This window comes from Hyperoodon ampullatus (genome assembly GCF_949752795.1).
Source record: "Hyperoodon ampullatus genome assembly, chromosome: 6".
NCBI classification, from domain to species: Eukaryota; Metazoa; Chordata; class Mammalia; order Artiodactyla; family Ziphiidae; genus Hyperoodon; species Hyperoodon ampullatus.
In genome coordinates this window covers 105,116,553-105,132,816 of record NC_136919.1, presented here as the reverse complement: position 1 = coordinate 105,132,816, position 16,264 = coordinate 105,116,553, and the positions used below count along the sequence as shown (strand labels likewise).

The 16,264-nt window shown below is 47.3% G+C and overlaps 1 protein-coding gene across 1 annotated transcript in view; it reads right to left on the bottom strand.

Moving 5' to 3' along the window:
* The window catches only part of WNK2 (WNK lysine deficient protein kinase 2), a gene marked incomplete at its 5' end in the record, with an annotated part of 158,323 nt that overhangs the window by 77,903 nt on the left and 64,156 nt on the right, over window positions 1-16,264 (bottom strand). Inside the window, 9 exons of the mRNA XM_079706772.1 lie at window positions 7,637-7,756; window positions 8,268-8,313; window positions 8,584-8,754; window positions 9,126-9,242; window positions 9,329-9,497; window positions 10,302-10,351; window positions 10,905-11,198; window positions 13,618-14,172; window positions 15,670-15,861. Of these exons, the coding sequence (XP_079562898.1) occupies window positions 7,637-7,756; window positions 8,268-8,313; window positions 8,584-8,754; window positions 9,126-9,242; window positions 9,329-9,497; window positions 10,302-10,351; window positions 10,905-11,198; window positions 13,618-14,172; window positions 15,670-15,861 (1,714 nt within the window). The remainder of the gene's footprint in view (window positions 1-7,636; window positions 7,757-8,267; window positions 8,314-8,583; window positions 8,755-9,125; window positions 9,243-9,328; window positions 9,498-10,301; window positions 10,352-10,904; window positions 11,199-13,617; window positions 14,173-15,669; window positions 15,862-16,264) is intronic.

Sequence of the window (16,264 nt, the reverse complement as noted above, 5' to 3'; positions counted from 1 at the left end):
TCTATATTTTCATCATGTTCAATGTTGCTTTTTCTCTCCTTCTTTGCCTTTTGCTTTGTAAAAATTCTCCCCCATCCACCCATCCCCCATGAGTGTGAAAGTTATCTACTATTTTACAACTCTTACAAGGGTATTCTATAGACTACAATATACATTCTTGATTTTGACCCTCTTCCCCTACAGTGCAAGAACCCAGGAGCCCTATGAGTACAATTCCCTCCCCCTGATAAATATGCCCTTATTTTCATGTATTTTAACGCAACAAATATATTTCAAATCTCATAAGACATTATGTTTTTATACAGTTGACATTCCTTTAGACCTGCCAATGTGTTTATAATTCCATTACTTTTATTCCTTCCTGTATTTCTGACCTTCCATCTGGGGTCACTGTTGTTTTGCCTAAAAATATCCCCCCTGGTATATCTTTGTTTGAAATATGCAGGTGATAAATCCCTTTAGTCTTCATTTCATATTATGTAGGATGATACCACCGGGTAGAGATTCAAGGTTTATGCTTATTTTCTTTAGCACTTTGAGGATAGCAGTATTCCTTGGTCTACTGGCAAACACTGTATCTAGTGAGATGGGAGCTGTCCAAATCAGTACCTGCTCTTTCCTCTAGCATCCTTTAAATTCTTTGGTCTGCCTTTGGTATTCAGTACTTTAACTATAATATATTTAAGTGTAGTTTTTCTCTTTCTCAGAGTTTGGAGGGCTTCTTGAATTTGTGGCTTAATGCCTTTCAATTCTCTGCATTACCTCCTAAAACTTGATTTTGTCTCATTCTTCTACTTTCTGGGACTCCAATTATATATGTTTAACTACCTCATAGTAACCCCTATATTCCTTAGCTCCTCTTTTGTTTTTCATCAGTTTTGATATCATCATTCTACTTTAAGTATTTTCTTTTAAGTTACCTTTCAGTTTGCTAATTCTCTCTCCAGCAGTGTACAAACTATCCAGTGAGGTCTTAATCTTAACTACTGTAACTTTCAGCCCCAGAATTTCCATTTGAGTTTGCTTTTGAAGGGTGAATTTTTTGCTTTGGTTTTTTGGTATACTTTCCAACTCTCTGCCAAACGTTTCACTCTAGTCACTTATTTATTTTAACACTAAGTAAGCAGTTATCTGTCTGGTAACTCCACTATCTGGAGCCCCTGAGAGTTGGCTTTCTTTGTTAACTGTTGCTTGGTTTTTAACCACTATGTTGAAGTATAATTGACATGCAATGAATTGTACATATTTATAATGTAGAGTTTGTAAGTATTGACACAGGCATATAAGCAAAACTTTCACCACCATCAATATAAAGTATATGTCCATCATTCTCCAACTATTTCTTCATGAACCTTGTAATCTATACCTCCCTTCCTTTCCTACCACAACCTCATTCCCAGACAACCACTCGTCTGTTTTCCATCCCTATAAATTAGTCTGCACTTTCTAGCCTTTTACATAAATGCAATCATGTAGCGTGCATTATTTTTTTGTTTGGCATCTTTCACTGGCGTATTCTGAGAATCACCCATACTATAATGAATATCAGTTGTTCATTCCTTTTTATTGCAGAGTAGTGTTATACGGTATGGATAAATCACAATATGTTTTTCTGTTCATGTGAGCTATTGCTACGTTCCGGCTACTATAAATAAAGCTGCTATGAACATGCTGTGTAAGTGTTTGTATGGACATCTGCTTTCATTTCTCTTGGATACATACCAAGGAGCAGAATAACTAGATCCTATGGCACTTATATGTTTATTTTTAAAAGACATTACCAAATTGTTTTCCAAGGTTCTCCAGCTGTTTTCCATTTTATACAGTGTATAAGAGTTTCAATTCCCCCACATCCTCAGCAACGCTTGGTCTTTTAAATTTTAGCTATTTTAATAGGTGTGTAGTGGTATCCTCTTGCCCTTTTAATTTGCAGTTTCTTACTGAATAATTACCTTTTCATACTTTATTTTCTTCTCACTGCATTTTGAGAGTTCCTCATATTATCTGGACACAAGTCCTTTATTACATATACGGATAACAAATATTTTCACCTAGTCTCTGGTTTCTCTTTTCATTCCCTTGCTGTTTCTCAAAGAATAGACATTTTGAATTTGATTAATTTACCAATTTTTTTCTTTTGCAGATCATGCTTTGGTGCTATATCTAAGAAAACTCTATCTAACCCAAGGTCACACAAACATTCTCCTGTGTATCCTACTATAAGTTTCATTGTTTTCAGTTTTACATTTAGGTTTATATTCCATTTTGAGTTGATTTTTGTATATAGTGTTAAGTATGGATATTCATTTTTCACATATGAATGATCAACAATCCTAAGACTGAAAAGATTGTCCTCTCTTCACTGAATGTCCTTTGCATGTTTATAAAAAATTAAGTGTCTCTATGTGTTTGGGTCTATTTCTGGACTCTATTTTATTCCATTGATCTATTTACCTGTATTTATACCAATACCACACAGTCTTGATCACTATGGTTTTATAATAATTCCTGAAATCAGCTAGTGTTAGCATTCCAATCTACTTCTCTTATTTTCAAATTCCAATGGCTTTTATAATTTCACAGGGTTGGCTTTTCAATTGCTAGAAAAAAACTTCTGGGATTCTTGTGGCAGCTGCATAAAATTTATTGATTAACTGAGAAAGAATTAACTCTGTAACAATACTGTGTCTTCTGACCCATGAATAGGGTACATCTTTAGGTCCTCTTTGGTTTCCACCCACATTGTTTTGTAGTTCTCACTGTACAGGTCTTACATATACCTTATCAGGTTTAACCCTATATAGTTCATATAGAGTTTGCTAAGGATGTTTGTAGCTGTTGAATTTTCTGAAATTCCTTTTCTGCATTTATTGAGATAATCTTATGAATTGTCTCTTTCCTAATTTATCTATATGGTAAATTACATTTCTTTCCTATTTCCTATAGTTTTTTGGACATATGGAATACAGTTGTAGTAACTGTATTAATGTGCTTGTCTGCTAATTCTTACAACTGTGTCAGCTATGGGTTCATTAGAATGAGGAATTTTTCTCATATTGTCCTGCCTGGTAATTTTGATTGGATACCAGACAATGTAAAATTTGCCTTCTTGGGTGCTATATGAATTTGTATTCCTAGTAACATTCTTTGTTGTGGGATGCAGTTAAGCTACTGTGGCTTGATATTTTCAGATCCTGTTCTTAAGTCTAGGGCTAATTATTCTCCACAACTGAGGCAAGGCCCTTTTCAGTACTCTACCCAATGTCCCTTGAATTATAAGTCCTTCCAGCTAACTGGTAGGAACAGACATTCTGGTCCATATGAGCTTTAGTACCATTCCCTCTAATCCTTTGGGGTGCTTCATTTCCTGGCATTGGCTAGTTTCCTCACATACATTACTCTGCAAAATAATCAAGGCGAATCCTCTGTCAATCCACAGACTTTTCTCTTTGTGCTGCTCTCTCCTCTCCAGAACTTTACCCAGCAAACTCTTGCCTTGGGCTTTCTCAGACTCTCAGGTCAGTCTCCTCACCACAGGTAGTCTGCTGAGCTCTACCTGGGTCCCTCCCTCCATGCTCTGGGATGTGAAAACTTTCTCAGTGCAGTCAGCTGAAATGATCATAGAATTTTTTCAGGGATCAATGTCCTTCACTGCCTTATGTTCAAAGTCTTAAAAAACATTCTTTCATATATTTTGCATGCTTTTTTAGTTGTTTTGAGGGAAAATAAATCCAGTGCCTATTATCCATCTTGGCCTAAAGTAGAAGTCTGAGGGTCTCTTTTATTGTCTGTTGTTGCTGCTGCTTTCCTTTCATGCTATCTTGCCTCATTATCAACATATATATTCAACATATATATATATATAGAGAGAGAGAGAGAGAGAGAGAATTGTTTTTCACTTTTTAAGTTATCATACAGTAAAATGGAGTTTTTCTTTAGGTGTAGAGTTCTGAGAACTTTAGCACCACATATCCATATAATTATTACCATAATCAATACAAAACAATTCAATCACCCCAAAACAATGTCATTGGTTTATCCCTTTATACTCACATTCTCCCCCTACCTCTGACTCCTTGCAAACACTGATCTGTTCTCTATCTATAGTTTTTTTGAGAATGTCATTATAAATGGGATTATACAGTATGTAGCCTTTTGAGACTGGCTTCTTTCACTCAGTAAGCCTTTGGGGTTCACTCATACTGTTGCATGTGTCAACAGTTGTTTCTTTTTCAAAGCACCATAGTTTGTTTTTCCATTCACCCACTGCAGGATATTTGGGTTGTTTCCAGTTTGGGCAATTAGGCAACTGAACTGCTATAACCACTTATATATGTGTTTACTGAACATGAGTTTTTATTTCTCCTGGATAAATACCGAGGATTGAAATTGTTGTCATATACTAAGTATATCTTTCATTTTTAAAATGTCCAACTATTTTCCAGAATAGCTATACCATTTTGCATTCCCACTAACATGAGAGATCCAGTTGCTCCATATCCACACCAAAACTTAGTATTGTTAGCTTAGCCATTCTCACAAGTGCGTGGTGATCCTTCACTATGGTTTTTATTTGCATTTCCCTGGTAGCCAATGACATTAATTTTTTTAATGTGCCTAACTGCTATCCTTATGTTCTCTTTAAGGAAGTGTCTGTTCAAGTCCATAGTCCATTTTTTAGTTGAGTTCTTTGTTTCCTTACTGATGAGTTTTGAGAATCCTTTATATATTTCAGGAACAAATACTATGCTGAATATGTAATTTGCAATTATTTTCTCCCAGTCTGAAGACTGTCTTTTCATTCTCTTAACAGTGGTTTTCACAGAGCAAAAGAGTTTTATTTTGATGATGTCTGATTTATCCATTTTCTTCTTTTATGGGTTATGCTTTTGGTGTTAGATCTAAGGACTCCCTGGCTCAGGTCACAAAAGTTTTTCTCCAATGTTTTTTTCTAAAAGTTATAGTTTTACATTTTATATTTGGATATACAATGAATTTTGAGTTAATTATTACATAAGATGTCAGGCATAGGTCAAGGTTCAATTATTGCATATGTATAAGCAACTAATCCAACACCACTTATTGAAAAGACTATCCTTTCTACATAGAATTGTTTTTGCATCTTTGTCAAAAAATCAAATGGCCATATTTCTATGGATATATTTCTGGGCTTTCTATTCTTTTCCACTTATCTATGTGTCAATCCCTTTGCCAATACTGAGCTTTCTGGATTACTGTAACATTAAAATAAGCCTTAATACTGAGTAGTGTGATGCCTCCAACTTCATTCTCTTTCAAAACTGCTTTAGCTATTTAAATTACCTTTGTACTTCCATATAAATTTTAGAGTCAGACTGTCTATATCTGCAAAAATTATCCTGTTTGAATTTTTATTGGTATTGCATTAAATCTATATATCACTTTGGGAAGAACTGACATTTTTACTGTGTTGAGTCTTCCAATCCATAAACATAGTATGTTTCTCCATTTATTTAGGTCATCTCTAATCCATTTCATCAATATTTTGTAGTTTTCACCATACAGATTCTGTATATGTTTTGTTAAATTTATAGCTATTATCCTTTTTTTTGAGCCACTGTAAATAGTATTCTTTCAAATTTTTAGTTTTTAATTGTTCACTGTCAGCATAGAAATATAGTTATTTTTGTTGTTGATTATATATCCTGTGATCTTGATAAACTCTCTTACTTGTTCTAAGAGTTGTTTGTTGTTAAGAATGCTTGTGACTTTTTCCAGATAAAATCATATTAGCTGCAGAGACAGTTTTATTTCTTCCTTTTCAATCCACATGCCTTTTATTTCTGTTTCTTGCCCATCTGGAATCTAAGATTTCTAGTGTGATGTTGAATAGGAATAGAGAGAGTGGACATCTATGCCTTGATCCCAAATTCAGGGAAAACACATTTAGCTTTTCACCACTAAATATGATGCTAGGGCTTCCCTGGTGGCACAGTGGTTGAGAGTCTGCCTGCCGATGCAGGGGACACGGGTTCGTGCCCCGGTCCGGGAAGATCCCACATGCCACGGAGCAGCTAGGCCCGTGAGCCATGGCCGCTGAGCCTGTGCATCCAGAGCCTGTGCTCCGCAACAGGAAAGGCCACAACAGTGAGAGGCCCGCATATGGCAAAAAAAAAAAAAATATATGATGCTAGCTGTCAGTTTTCTGTAGATGCCCTTTATCAGGTTGAGGATGTTCCCTTTTATCGCTAGTTTGCTGAGCATTTTTATCATAAATGGATGCTGTATTTTGTCAAATACTTTTTCTGTATCAACTGATATAATCATGTATCTTTCCCTTTGTAGGGAAAGGAAATTCCCATTGACATTATATGGTGAATTAATTGATTTTTGAATATTGCCTTCCCAGGATATACTCCACTTTGTTATGGCATATTACTTTTTTTTTTAATAAATTTCTAGATTTGACTTTTTGATACTTTATTGAGTTTTTTTTCCCCTTCTATATCCTTGAAAGATTAGCATCTGTCACTCTTTTTTTGTACTGCCTTTGTGTGGTTTTGATATAAAGGTGATGGTGGCTTCATAAAATTATTTGAGAAGTGTTCCTTCCTCTTCCATTTTCTGGATGAGACTGTATAGAATTGCTGTTATTTCTTTTATTAAATGTTCGATAGAATTCATCAGTGAAACTATCTGGGCCTAGAAAATTCCTTTGGGAGATTTTTCGATGCAAATTCAATCTTGTTAATAGGAGTATTCAGGTTGTCTACTCCACCTTGGATGAGTTTTAGTAGTTTGTGGCTTTCAGAATTAGTCTGTTTCATCTAAGTTGTCAAATTTATGTGTGCAGGTTTGTTCATAGTATTCCATGACTAGTATCCTTTTATGCAGGATCTGTAGTGGTCTCCTTTTTTATTCCTGATATTGGTATTTTGTGTCTTTTTCTTTGTCAGTCTTACAAGAAGTTAATCATTTTATTAATTCTTTTCAAAGAATCAGTTTTTGGTTTCATTGTTTTTATTATTGTTTTTGTCTCAAATTTCATTGATTTCTGCTCTTATCTTTATTTCCTTCCTTCTGCTTGCTTTGGATTTTGTTCTAGTTTTCCTAATTTCTCAAAATGAAAGCTTGGGATACTGATTTGAGATCTCTTTCTTCCGCTAACCATTTAGTGCTATACGTTTCCCTTTAATTACTGTTTTAGCTGCATCCCACATATTTTACTATGTTGTATTCTCATTCTTGTTCATATCAAAATGTTTTCTGATTTTCCTTGAGACTTTTTCCCACAACAATACTGGTAAGAAAGGGCAAGCGCAGAGTCCTTTCAGCACACACCTGTGCAGCCCATGTGCCTCACCTGCACTGTGAAGGTAACTGGCAGGCCCAAGCCTAAGTGCCACCTTGACTTGGTTCATTTGGTGGAAAACTAGGACAGTGATACAGACAAGGACACAGCCCCACAGACTGCTCTGCATTTTGGGGCAACAGTGCAGGGTGAGGCCCTTGCACTTTGCTGGGCACACAGCACATGCTGGCAAAACATGAGCACAGGTAAAGCCAGGCTGAGGACAATGAGATGATGTGGAGCAATACACAGGAGGCACACCTAATTATCAAGGAGGAAGGTTTGAGGGGTTCTGGCTGCTCATACCTTGGCTGGTGTCTGGCTGCAGGGAGCTCAGAGGAAGTGGGGGTGAAGATTCGGGGGCCTCTGCTGCTGGATGCTCAGCCACTGGACAGACGATAAACCACCTCTTCCCAGTGTGAAGGACTAAGAGGCAGGGCAAAAACAGCTGGTGAGAGTGAGCAGGTTTCTCCCAAGGCTGGCGTGACCCCTCCCCACCAGCACCAGACCTACCATATGGGGATTTGGGGAACTCCTCTCACACCAGTGGGGAGGATTTGCAACCCACTCAGGGGTTCCTCACCAGCAGAGGCTCTCACAAGTCCCCCCAGCACAGGCTTATGTCCCAGGACACCTGTGGTGCATCACTGAAGGGGTAATGCTGGCTGGGGGACCAGCAGACAGCAGTGAGTCCACACAATGCTCCATCCCAACCCAGGCCAGATATGGCTTCTCAGACAGGGCAGCTGTCCCCAGATGGGGGCACGCTCACCACACACTCCAGCAACCCCCCGTGTGGTGGCCAAAACCCCTTACAATATGCTCATTGTGGGGCTCTTATCAAATGCCTGCTAGAAGGCAGAGAAGGGACAATGACAGATATGCCTCCTCCAAATGCATGTTTGATTGGCAGGTGTAGCCTTGAAAGGAGACATACCATTTTGCTGATACACCGGGGCATTCGCTTGGGGTTGGCGACTCTCCTGAAGGAGGTAAAGGATCAGAACTCAGCAGACTGCGTGGAACAAGAACTTCCTTCAGAGCACAGCACTGCCTCAAATCATCTGAGGGGCCTCAGGAGCTTGGACATTTCTAACTGAACTGAAGGCGCCCACCCTCCCAGCCACCTCACCCAACACTGCATGGCCTACAGGCTCCTCCAGCAGACGACATCACAATGTTGTACTCACAGAGCCTGGAAATGGGGGATAAGCAGGCCCAGACCCTCCTGGGACCTCTTACCCGGGACTTACCTCCCCAGAACCCAGGCCACAGGTGCTGAGGTGCGGCGGGCTCACCCCAGGGTCAGAGCCACGCTCCACATCCGTGTCTTCACTGAGCATGTCCTCTGCCTTGTCCATGATGTCCTTCATCTGCTCAATGAATGTCTCCCGCTCAGCCTGCAAGATGAAGTCGTGCTCTACCTGCAACAGCACATGCAACCCTGCTGGTGGAGATGTGCCTCAGGCCACTGGCCACACTGGGTCTTCACTGGTTGATTTGCTTGACTTCTACTCTGGACTAAGCCCAAGAGGAGAGACACAGCCAGGGAGCCCAGTTCCCAATATCAGGGCTGCACGGTTCAGCAAGAGAAGCCACAGCTTGAGAAGCAGGCCCTCCAGGTGATGGGCCAGTGCTGCCCACAAGAGGCAGCCACCTGCAGAGGCAGGAGGACAGGCAATATTCTCCTCAGTGGGGTTGGCAGGCATGCGCCCAAAGGACACAGGGAGACAGCCTCACAGTCCCAGGGGAAGGGCCACTGACTCATCTGACCAGGCAGGACACCTAGCCTCACCATGTAGGTAGCAATCTCGTCAGGTGCATCCCCATCCAGGTCGAACTTGAACGTCACCATCTTGTGGTTGTGTGTCTCCAGCTGGCACTCCACCATCTTGTCCCCCGTCTTGGACACCTACGGGACACTCAGGCAGTGAGACCAGGGAGGAGACCGTGCCTAGCCAGCCCTGTCTTGCCGGCCCGTTCTGCCTGGCTACTCACATTCAGGATGGTCAGCCGGGGCCGGCTGGCTCTCTCCTGGCGGGAGCGTGCACGCGTGGACCTGCGGTGATGTTTCCGAGCGGCCTTGCCTTCCAGCTTCCCCCCACCAAATGCACCTTCACAGCTGTCACTCATCTCTCTTCCAGAAGTGACGTCAGAACCTCCGTAGCTACGCAAAAACCAAGAATGTTACAGTACCCAAGGGAAGGGCCTGCAAGCCTGCCTCACGTCGGAAACTTGGCTTTTCGGCAAACAGCCAGAAGCTTTACTGTCTGGGTGTGCTCACCTGCAAAACCTAGAGAGTCTAAAACTGGCCATGCCCAGGAGAGAGATCCCTGACCCGCTGCCCATTCTCCCCCTGTAACATCTGTCCTAGGCAGTGTTGGAGTCGTAGAGAACACATGGCCTTTCTGACCCAGGACCTAGGTCCTCTCAGCTCCTGGCCTGTGAATCAGGCTTATTCGGCTTACAGTAAATGTCAGGATTAAGACACAATCCTCCCCCGTGCCTCGGTTCCCCCATCTGTTCAACAGCAAGGGGAACACGCCAACCAGATGGAGCTGTTGTAGGATTTGAGGAGAGTTTGTGGAACACCAAGTTTGGTGCTGGCATTACCAGAAGGGTGGGACACATGGTCACTTCCTATAACCAGTTCCCTCCCCAAATGCAACATTCTCCGTGCCTGAGGTGCTGGGAGACCCAGGATGTGGGCTGGACTCTGCCCTGCCCTCCAGGCCTCCCCACGGTCCCCAGACCTGCTGACTCTCTGTCCGCAGCCTCTCCCTTCTAGAAGGTCCTCAGCATTGCAGACCAGCACGAGGACCCAGAACACAACTGGGAGTATCTGACTACCAAATTTCAACAAGCACTGACAAAGACCCCAGAGGAGCTACCTGAAGTTCCACCACGTCAGACTTGGAAATGAGCGACATTGTTAGAAGCCCTGACACGTGAGGGCAAAGTGTGTCATTACCTCTCACAGCTCTGGGGGAGGCTTGGCTGCTTGTCCTGTGAGGCCTGCTCCTGAAATAAAACCACAGAAAGGAGGACAGGTCACATCCATTCCCCCGTGACACAGCCGCATCAGTCTGCGGTCTCCCCACCTCCACGGCCCAGCCCGCCACCCGCTTCCTTCTGACTGCAGCAAGCAAACCACGCAGGGTGGCAGGAGTGAGGGGTTTTACGTTAACGCTTGGAGCCAAGCAGATTTCTAAAAGCTGGGGCCACCCCCTTTCCAAACACGCTAACCCACTTTGATCATCCCCATGAGGGAGCACATGGCCCAGGCAGAATTGTCACAGGCCTTCCCATCGCCTCCAAAGAAAAGCACTCTGAATCCATGTGTAAAAATCACGGTCTCCAGCTGGATGTGTGATTAAAGAAAGTGTGACATCCAGGGACAGCAGAGGAAGATAAGAACAGCACCCATGGTGTCCCTGAGCACATGCTTCCACCTTCCCAAGGGCATCCCCGACTTCTAGGGCTGAGACCCAAGGTCACGGCACAGGAGGGCTGCCGTGGTGCTGGGATCAGGGTGACGGAATGGGGGCTGAGCCCCAAGGGGAGGGACACACACCTCCGGGGCCAGCTCCACTGTCAGCTGGACGGCTGGGCAGGGACCAGTGACCCCAGGCCCGCTGGGCAGTGGCAGGTTAGCAGGTGGCGGTAGCGCAGTGGTCTGGACAGGCAAGCTCTGAGCAGCCGCCATCACTGTGGGGGCCAGGGAGCCGGGGAGCTGAGGCAGGAGCTCAGGGGCAGGAGGCGGCAGCACTTCTGGCAGAGGTGGGGAGAGAACGGCAGCAGGCGCGGGCACTGTGGGGACCTGGGTGGTGACGTCCACGGCATATGGAGGCGGGTGGCCAAGCAGGATCTGGGGACAGAGGACAGGGATGCAAATTGGGGTGTGGGCCATTGCATTTCCTGAGGGTCCTGGACCAAAGCAGGCACTTCCACCATCCAGGCAGGTGAGCAGGAAATGCAGACATCCCTCTCCATCCACCCACACCCCACAGACAAATCCAGGAATGTTTGTATGCAGATTTAACGAAACAAACAAGAACAGACACTCTCGTGTCCCCATCTGTATAAAATCGAACCTAAAACTTCACTTCATCTCTGAACTTCTAGCTGAGTCAGGCTGAGAAGCTGTTAAGTATGGCATACACTTAGCACCTATCTGGGCTCCCTGCCACCACCCTACAGGGCCAGGCCACCACGCTACTCCATCCAAGACACCTGTCAGGTCAAAACCTGCATTCTGGGGCTTCCCTGGTGGCGCAGTGGTTGAGAGTCCACCTGCCGATGCAGGGGACACGGGTTCGTGCCCCGGTCCGGGAAGATCCCACATGCCGCGGAGCGGCTGGGCCCGTGAGCCATGGCTGCTGAGCCTGCGCGTCCGGAGCCTGTGCTCCGCAACGGGAGAGGCCACAACAGTGAGAGGCCCGTGTACCGCAAAAAACAAACAAACAAACAAACAAAAACCTGCATTCCAATCCCAGCCATGGCAAGAGGGACTGTGGACCTAGGCCTTCCATGGGGTGACTCAGGAGCTGGACCAGATTCCCTACTGTTCCCTCTTGAAAAGCTCTCATGGGGGAAGGCTAAGACAGGCAGAAGCCCCGGCCTGAAAGGGCTCCAGTTCGGGGTTGAGGTTGGGAATGGGAATGACCCGCCACTGGGCCTGCTGGTATGAGACCAATAAGACACGTGGTATGGGAGGTAAGATGCGAAAGCCACAGCCTAGCCGAGGAGCCCTCTCTCCTGGAAAGACACCCCAGCTGGTGCATTCAGGGGAGTCTCTTCCCTCAGCACAGGTAAGCCTCTGGGCGGCCAGACAAGCTCATCAGTAAACTCCAGACCCTCTGCCAGCCGGACCACAGAGAGGCCACCAGGCCTGGCCAGTGACCTCTAAGCACCCAGCACCTTCTCCAGCCACTGGCCGAGCCAACAACCCAGTGCCAACAGTGTGCCAGGCCAGCACGTGGCGTAAGGCACAGGCCCAGCAATGACACCACAGACCCCCAGGCCTCCACTCGGCCCTTGGCTTTCCCCAAATGGCCCTGACACGAGTCAGTGTTACTCCAAGTAACAGACCAGGGAGGTGCCTCCTCAGTCAAGGCACTGGACTGATGCACCTCCTCACACTGGTTTTCAAACAAACACCAGCCTATTGGTCAATGAAAATCATCCCTTCCTTCTCCGAGTACAAATCCCTTCTAGAAATCAGGGAGAAACATCCAGGAGAATCTGTGCATACTTACGACATAGTGCCTTACTCTAGAATGGATTCAGTACAAAATGAGCTAGAGGGACACCTGGCCCCTTAGCACACTTTCAGGATGAATCTTCGTGACAAAATCAAAAGGGCAGGAGCCTGAGCTCAAACGGCAAAGGACACGCCCAACAGGCACAAAGCTGTTGAGGCTTAGAGCCAGGGTGGGGCCAGGTGGGAGGGCGTCCAGATAAGAGGCCCTGAGGTGGGAGGGCTCCCAAGTAAGAGGCTCCCGAGGTGGGGGGATGCCCAGGTGAGAGCCTCCCCAAGGTGAGAGCCCCACGCCAGGTCCTCTCCTCATATGAGGGTGGATATGGAGCTCCAAAACACGCATGGGCTGCGCAGGTGTGTGGAGCCACGGGGAGGTCCACCCAGCCAGCAGGGTACGTGTCCCTGTATCCCTTCACTGTCAGCCCAACAAGCTGCCCACGGTCCCCACCTGATTCTGAGACATCATCCTTGTCTGCCATGACTGCCTTGGAACCAGTACCCCATGTACACCCAGCACTGCCCAGTCCACAATCAACAGACCCCATCAGAACCCCATGTGCCTCATTTCCCAGTTGCTGAGATGGGGGTTACCCGCCTACTTTACTTTGACAGGCAACAAGGCAGGCAGTGTGAGCCTCTCCAGCGCCCATGGAGCGGCTGACACGGCTGCCCCGAGACCGCCAACCCTATCCAGGTGAAGGCAGGTGCCACAATGCCCAGTGGCCAGGGGCCAGGAGCCCCCCACCACAAGCAGCTGCTACTGACACTTGGGAAGGAACCAAGAGTGGAGCTTCTAGCCACCCCAATCCCCAAGGCTCCTAACACGTGCTGGGAAGCGAGAAGAGGCAGCAGACACCCCCCATGCTGGGTGAGACGCTGCAGCCATGGGACAGAGCTGCCTGCTTGTCCACTCCCACTCTGCTACCAGGGTCCAGGTGCTGAGAAGCAGCAGAGGTCCATGAACCCCTCGTGTGCTAAGCGGTCTCCCAGTGCCCAGAGCGGGGGCCCTGGCCAGCAGGTGGGTTACCTGACTTCCAGCACTGGCGGCCGGAGCAGGCTGCTCGGCAAGGCGGGCAACACTTGGCTTGTGGGGTTGTGGCAGCATGGGGGGTGCCGGGTGGGGAGGGGCAGCCCGCACAGTCTGCGCTGCATGGATGGGAGAAGGCGGGGCGTCACTGGGCACCATCTGCGGAAAGGCCGCCGGGTACACGGGCTGGGCAGGGAGCTGGGCCACGGTGGGGTGAACGGGCAGGGCGGCCACACCCTGCGGAGCCACAGCCAGCTGAGGGATGCCAGTAGCAGTGGCCGCCACATTTGGCATGATGGTCTGGCACGGCATGGCCAGGGGTGCCCCAGCAGGGTGGGGCGGCTTGACTGTCTGCAGAGGCAGGGCCGGTGACGTGGGCAGGGGAGCAGTGGTGGCACTGAGTGGGAGGCTTGGCAAGATGACAGCCGGAGAGAAATACGGAGAGGGGGGAGGCACGGCGGGCCCACTGGTGGCTGGCAGGTCCGGAAGGGCTGCAGGGAGGCTGTCGACTGTGGCCAGTGGAGCGATGAGGGGGACAACAGGAAGTGGAGGCATCTGAAAGAGAACAAGCATATCAGCCCTACCAAGACTTGGCCGTGCCTGCAGCACATCTGCACTGGGTGAGAGGGTCCGCATCACGCACAGTTTCTGCCCCTAACACACTTTTGTGTAGCTTCCATGGAAGGGAACAAAAACAAAGCCAACTTAAATGGAACCAAGTGTATGACACCATCAAACAGAAGGAAAGGCAGGAGGCCTCAGAAGGGTGCGGGGTGCAGACATGACCTTCAAGACAGCCCCGCCTTCAGCACCACCTCAAAGGGGCTCAGGCTGGGCCACTCTGAGGCTACTGCTAGGTGACTGCAAGGACATCAGGGGTTATAACAGTGACCCTCAGATTCACAGCTTTGCCATGTTCTCATTCAGAAAGACCAGGACTGCCAGAGCTACCGGACTGGCCCCAAACCTCTGAAATTACTTTGCCTGATTCCCTCCAATCTGTATAAATTCACACGGAGACCAAATTCTTCAACAGGTTATCTCAAGAAAAGCGTATCTTCCAGCCCCTCCTTGCTGGCCGAATGCCCCTGTGCCATGCATCCTGGGAGAGAGCAGCATCTCACGACAGCAGAGCTCTGGAACCTTCAGTGTCTGCTCTTCCAGCCTGGAGACATTTCGTGGATTTAGCACTTCAAACATTTCAGCAGATTCTCTGACAGTTCTCTCTAAAATAAAGCTTTTCCTGTTGCGGGCACATGAGCATTGCATAATATGTGCCTTTGTGTAATTGTAAGACAGCGAAAATATGCAAATTGACCTCTGTGTATTTGAAAAGCAACTAAATGCCCGAACACCGGGAGCAAGGTGGTGGGTTAACTAGATGCTGAAAGTGACTTCAATGCAGGAGTATCGAGGACAAGGTTGGTGACAGGCAACTGCTGACATGAAAGAACCTTCTGGGTGGTGCCTATAAACCACAGGAACACTCACATCCTCCCCCATGAAGCAGCACTTCCCATCCTAGCTCTGCCAACACACTGTAATGGGATCCATGAAATGAAAGCTGTCCCGTGATCAAGGTTCACGGGAAACATGCATGACCACTGACAGCATTAGCCTGAGTGACAGCACCCAAGCATCAACCACGTGCTATCAAGTGATACTGGTCACGTGATGCTCCCCCGAAGACGGGCATCAGAAGTCACTTCTACAGTCAAGTCTTCTTTGTAGTTGGCAAGCTGCTCAGCTGTCCCCGGGACTCCCAAGAATCCATGGTCAGCACAGCCTCGAGTAGCTCCGTGGAGGACAGTGACTATAGCTATGTGCTCATAGCCCCATCCTGGCTTCTCTGGTCTGACTCTGGACTAAACCTTTCCCCATCCTAGATGCATCTGGGGCAGAAGTCAAAGGCAGGAGAGCACAGGAGCAGCCCAGCCACCCTGTCATCAGGGAGTGTTTCTCTCTTGAGGGACCCGTGTGCCCTGAGGACAAGGAACAGCCAACCAGACTGGGTGAGAAGGTGAGGCTGTAGGGCAGGGGACAGAGAGGTACCTGTGGAGGGACTTGAGCAAGTGGCTGCAGGGGCGCCGGAGGCATCTGGAGGGGCTTCAGCTGAGCAGGGGCCACCACCTGGGAGGTTGGAGCCAGGTATGGAGGCAGGTTGGGGGGCACCGGCTGGAGAGGGCCCACAGGCTGTGGGGCCAGGACCTGTGGCAGGGGTACCGGCTGGGTCACGTGAGGAGGCTAGAAAGAGAGAGGGGCTTCTCTTAGACCAGTGCCCTCCTGAGATACACCTATGTACTTAGACACAACAGAAAAAAATCAACTCACACACATGCACACATACGCATACCCACACACATGTTCAAACACCCAGGCTGGAGCCCGGGACACACAGATCTGGGAGGACCATTGTGTGCAGCGGGGGCCTTCTGAGTGCTGCGGAACCCTGAACTCCACAGACACCAGAGACCCACCCCCACTCCCATCTACACCCTGGGCCCTGGGGAACTGAAGAGAAGGCGTACAGGGGGCCTGGACCTGCCAGGAGGCTCACAGACACTGGGCTCAGGCCAGCCAATACGGACGGGCAGGGCCTGGGGAGACCGAGGCACCCACGGTACCCATAAAGAGGGGCAGCCGGCAC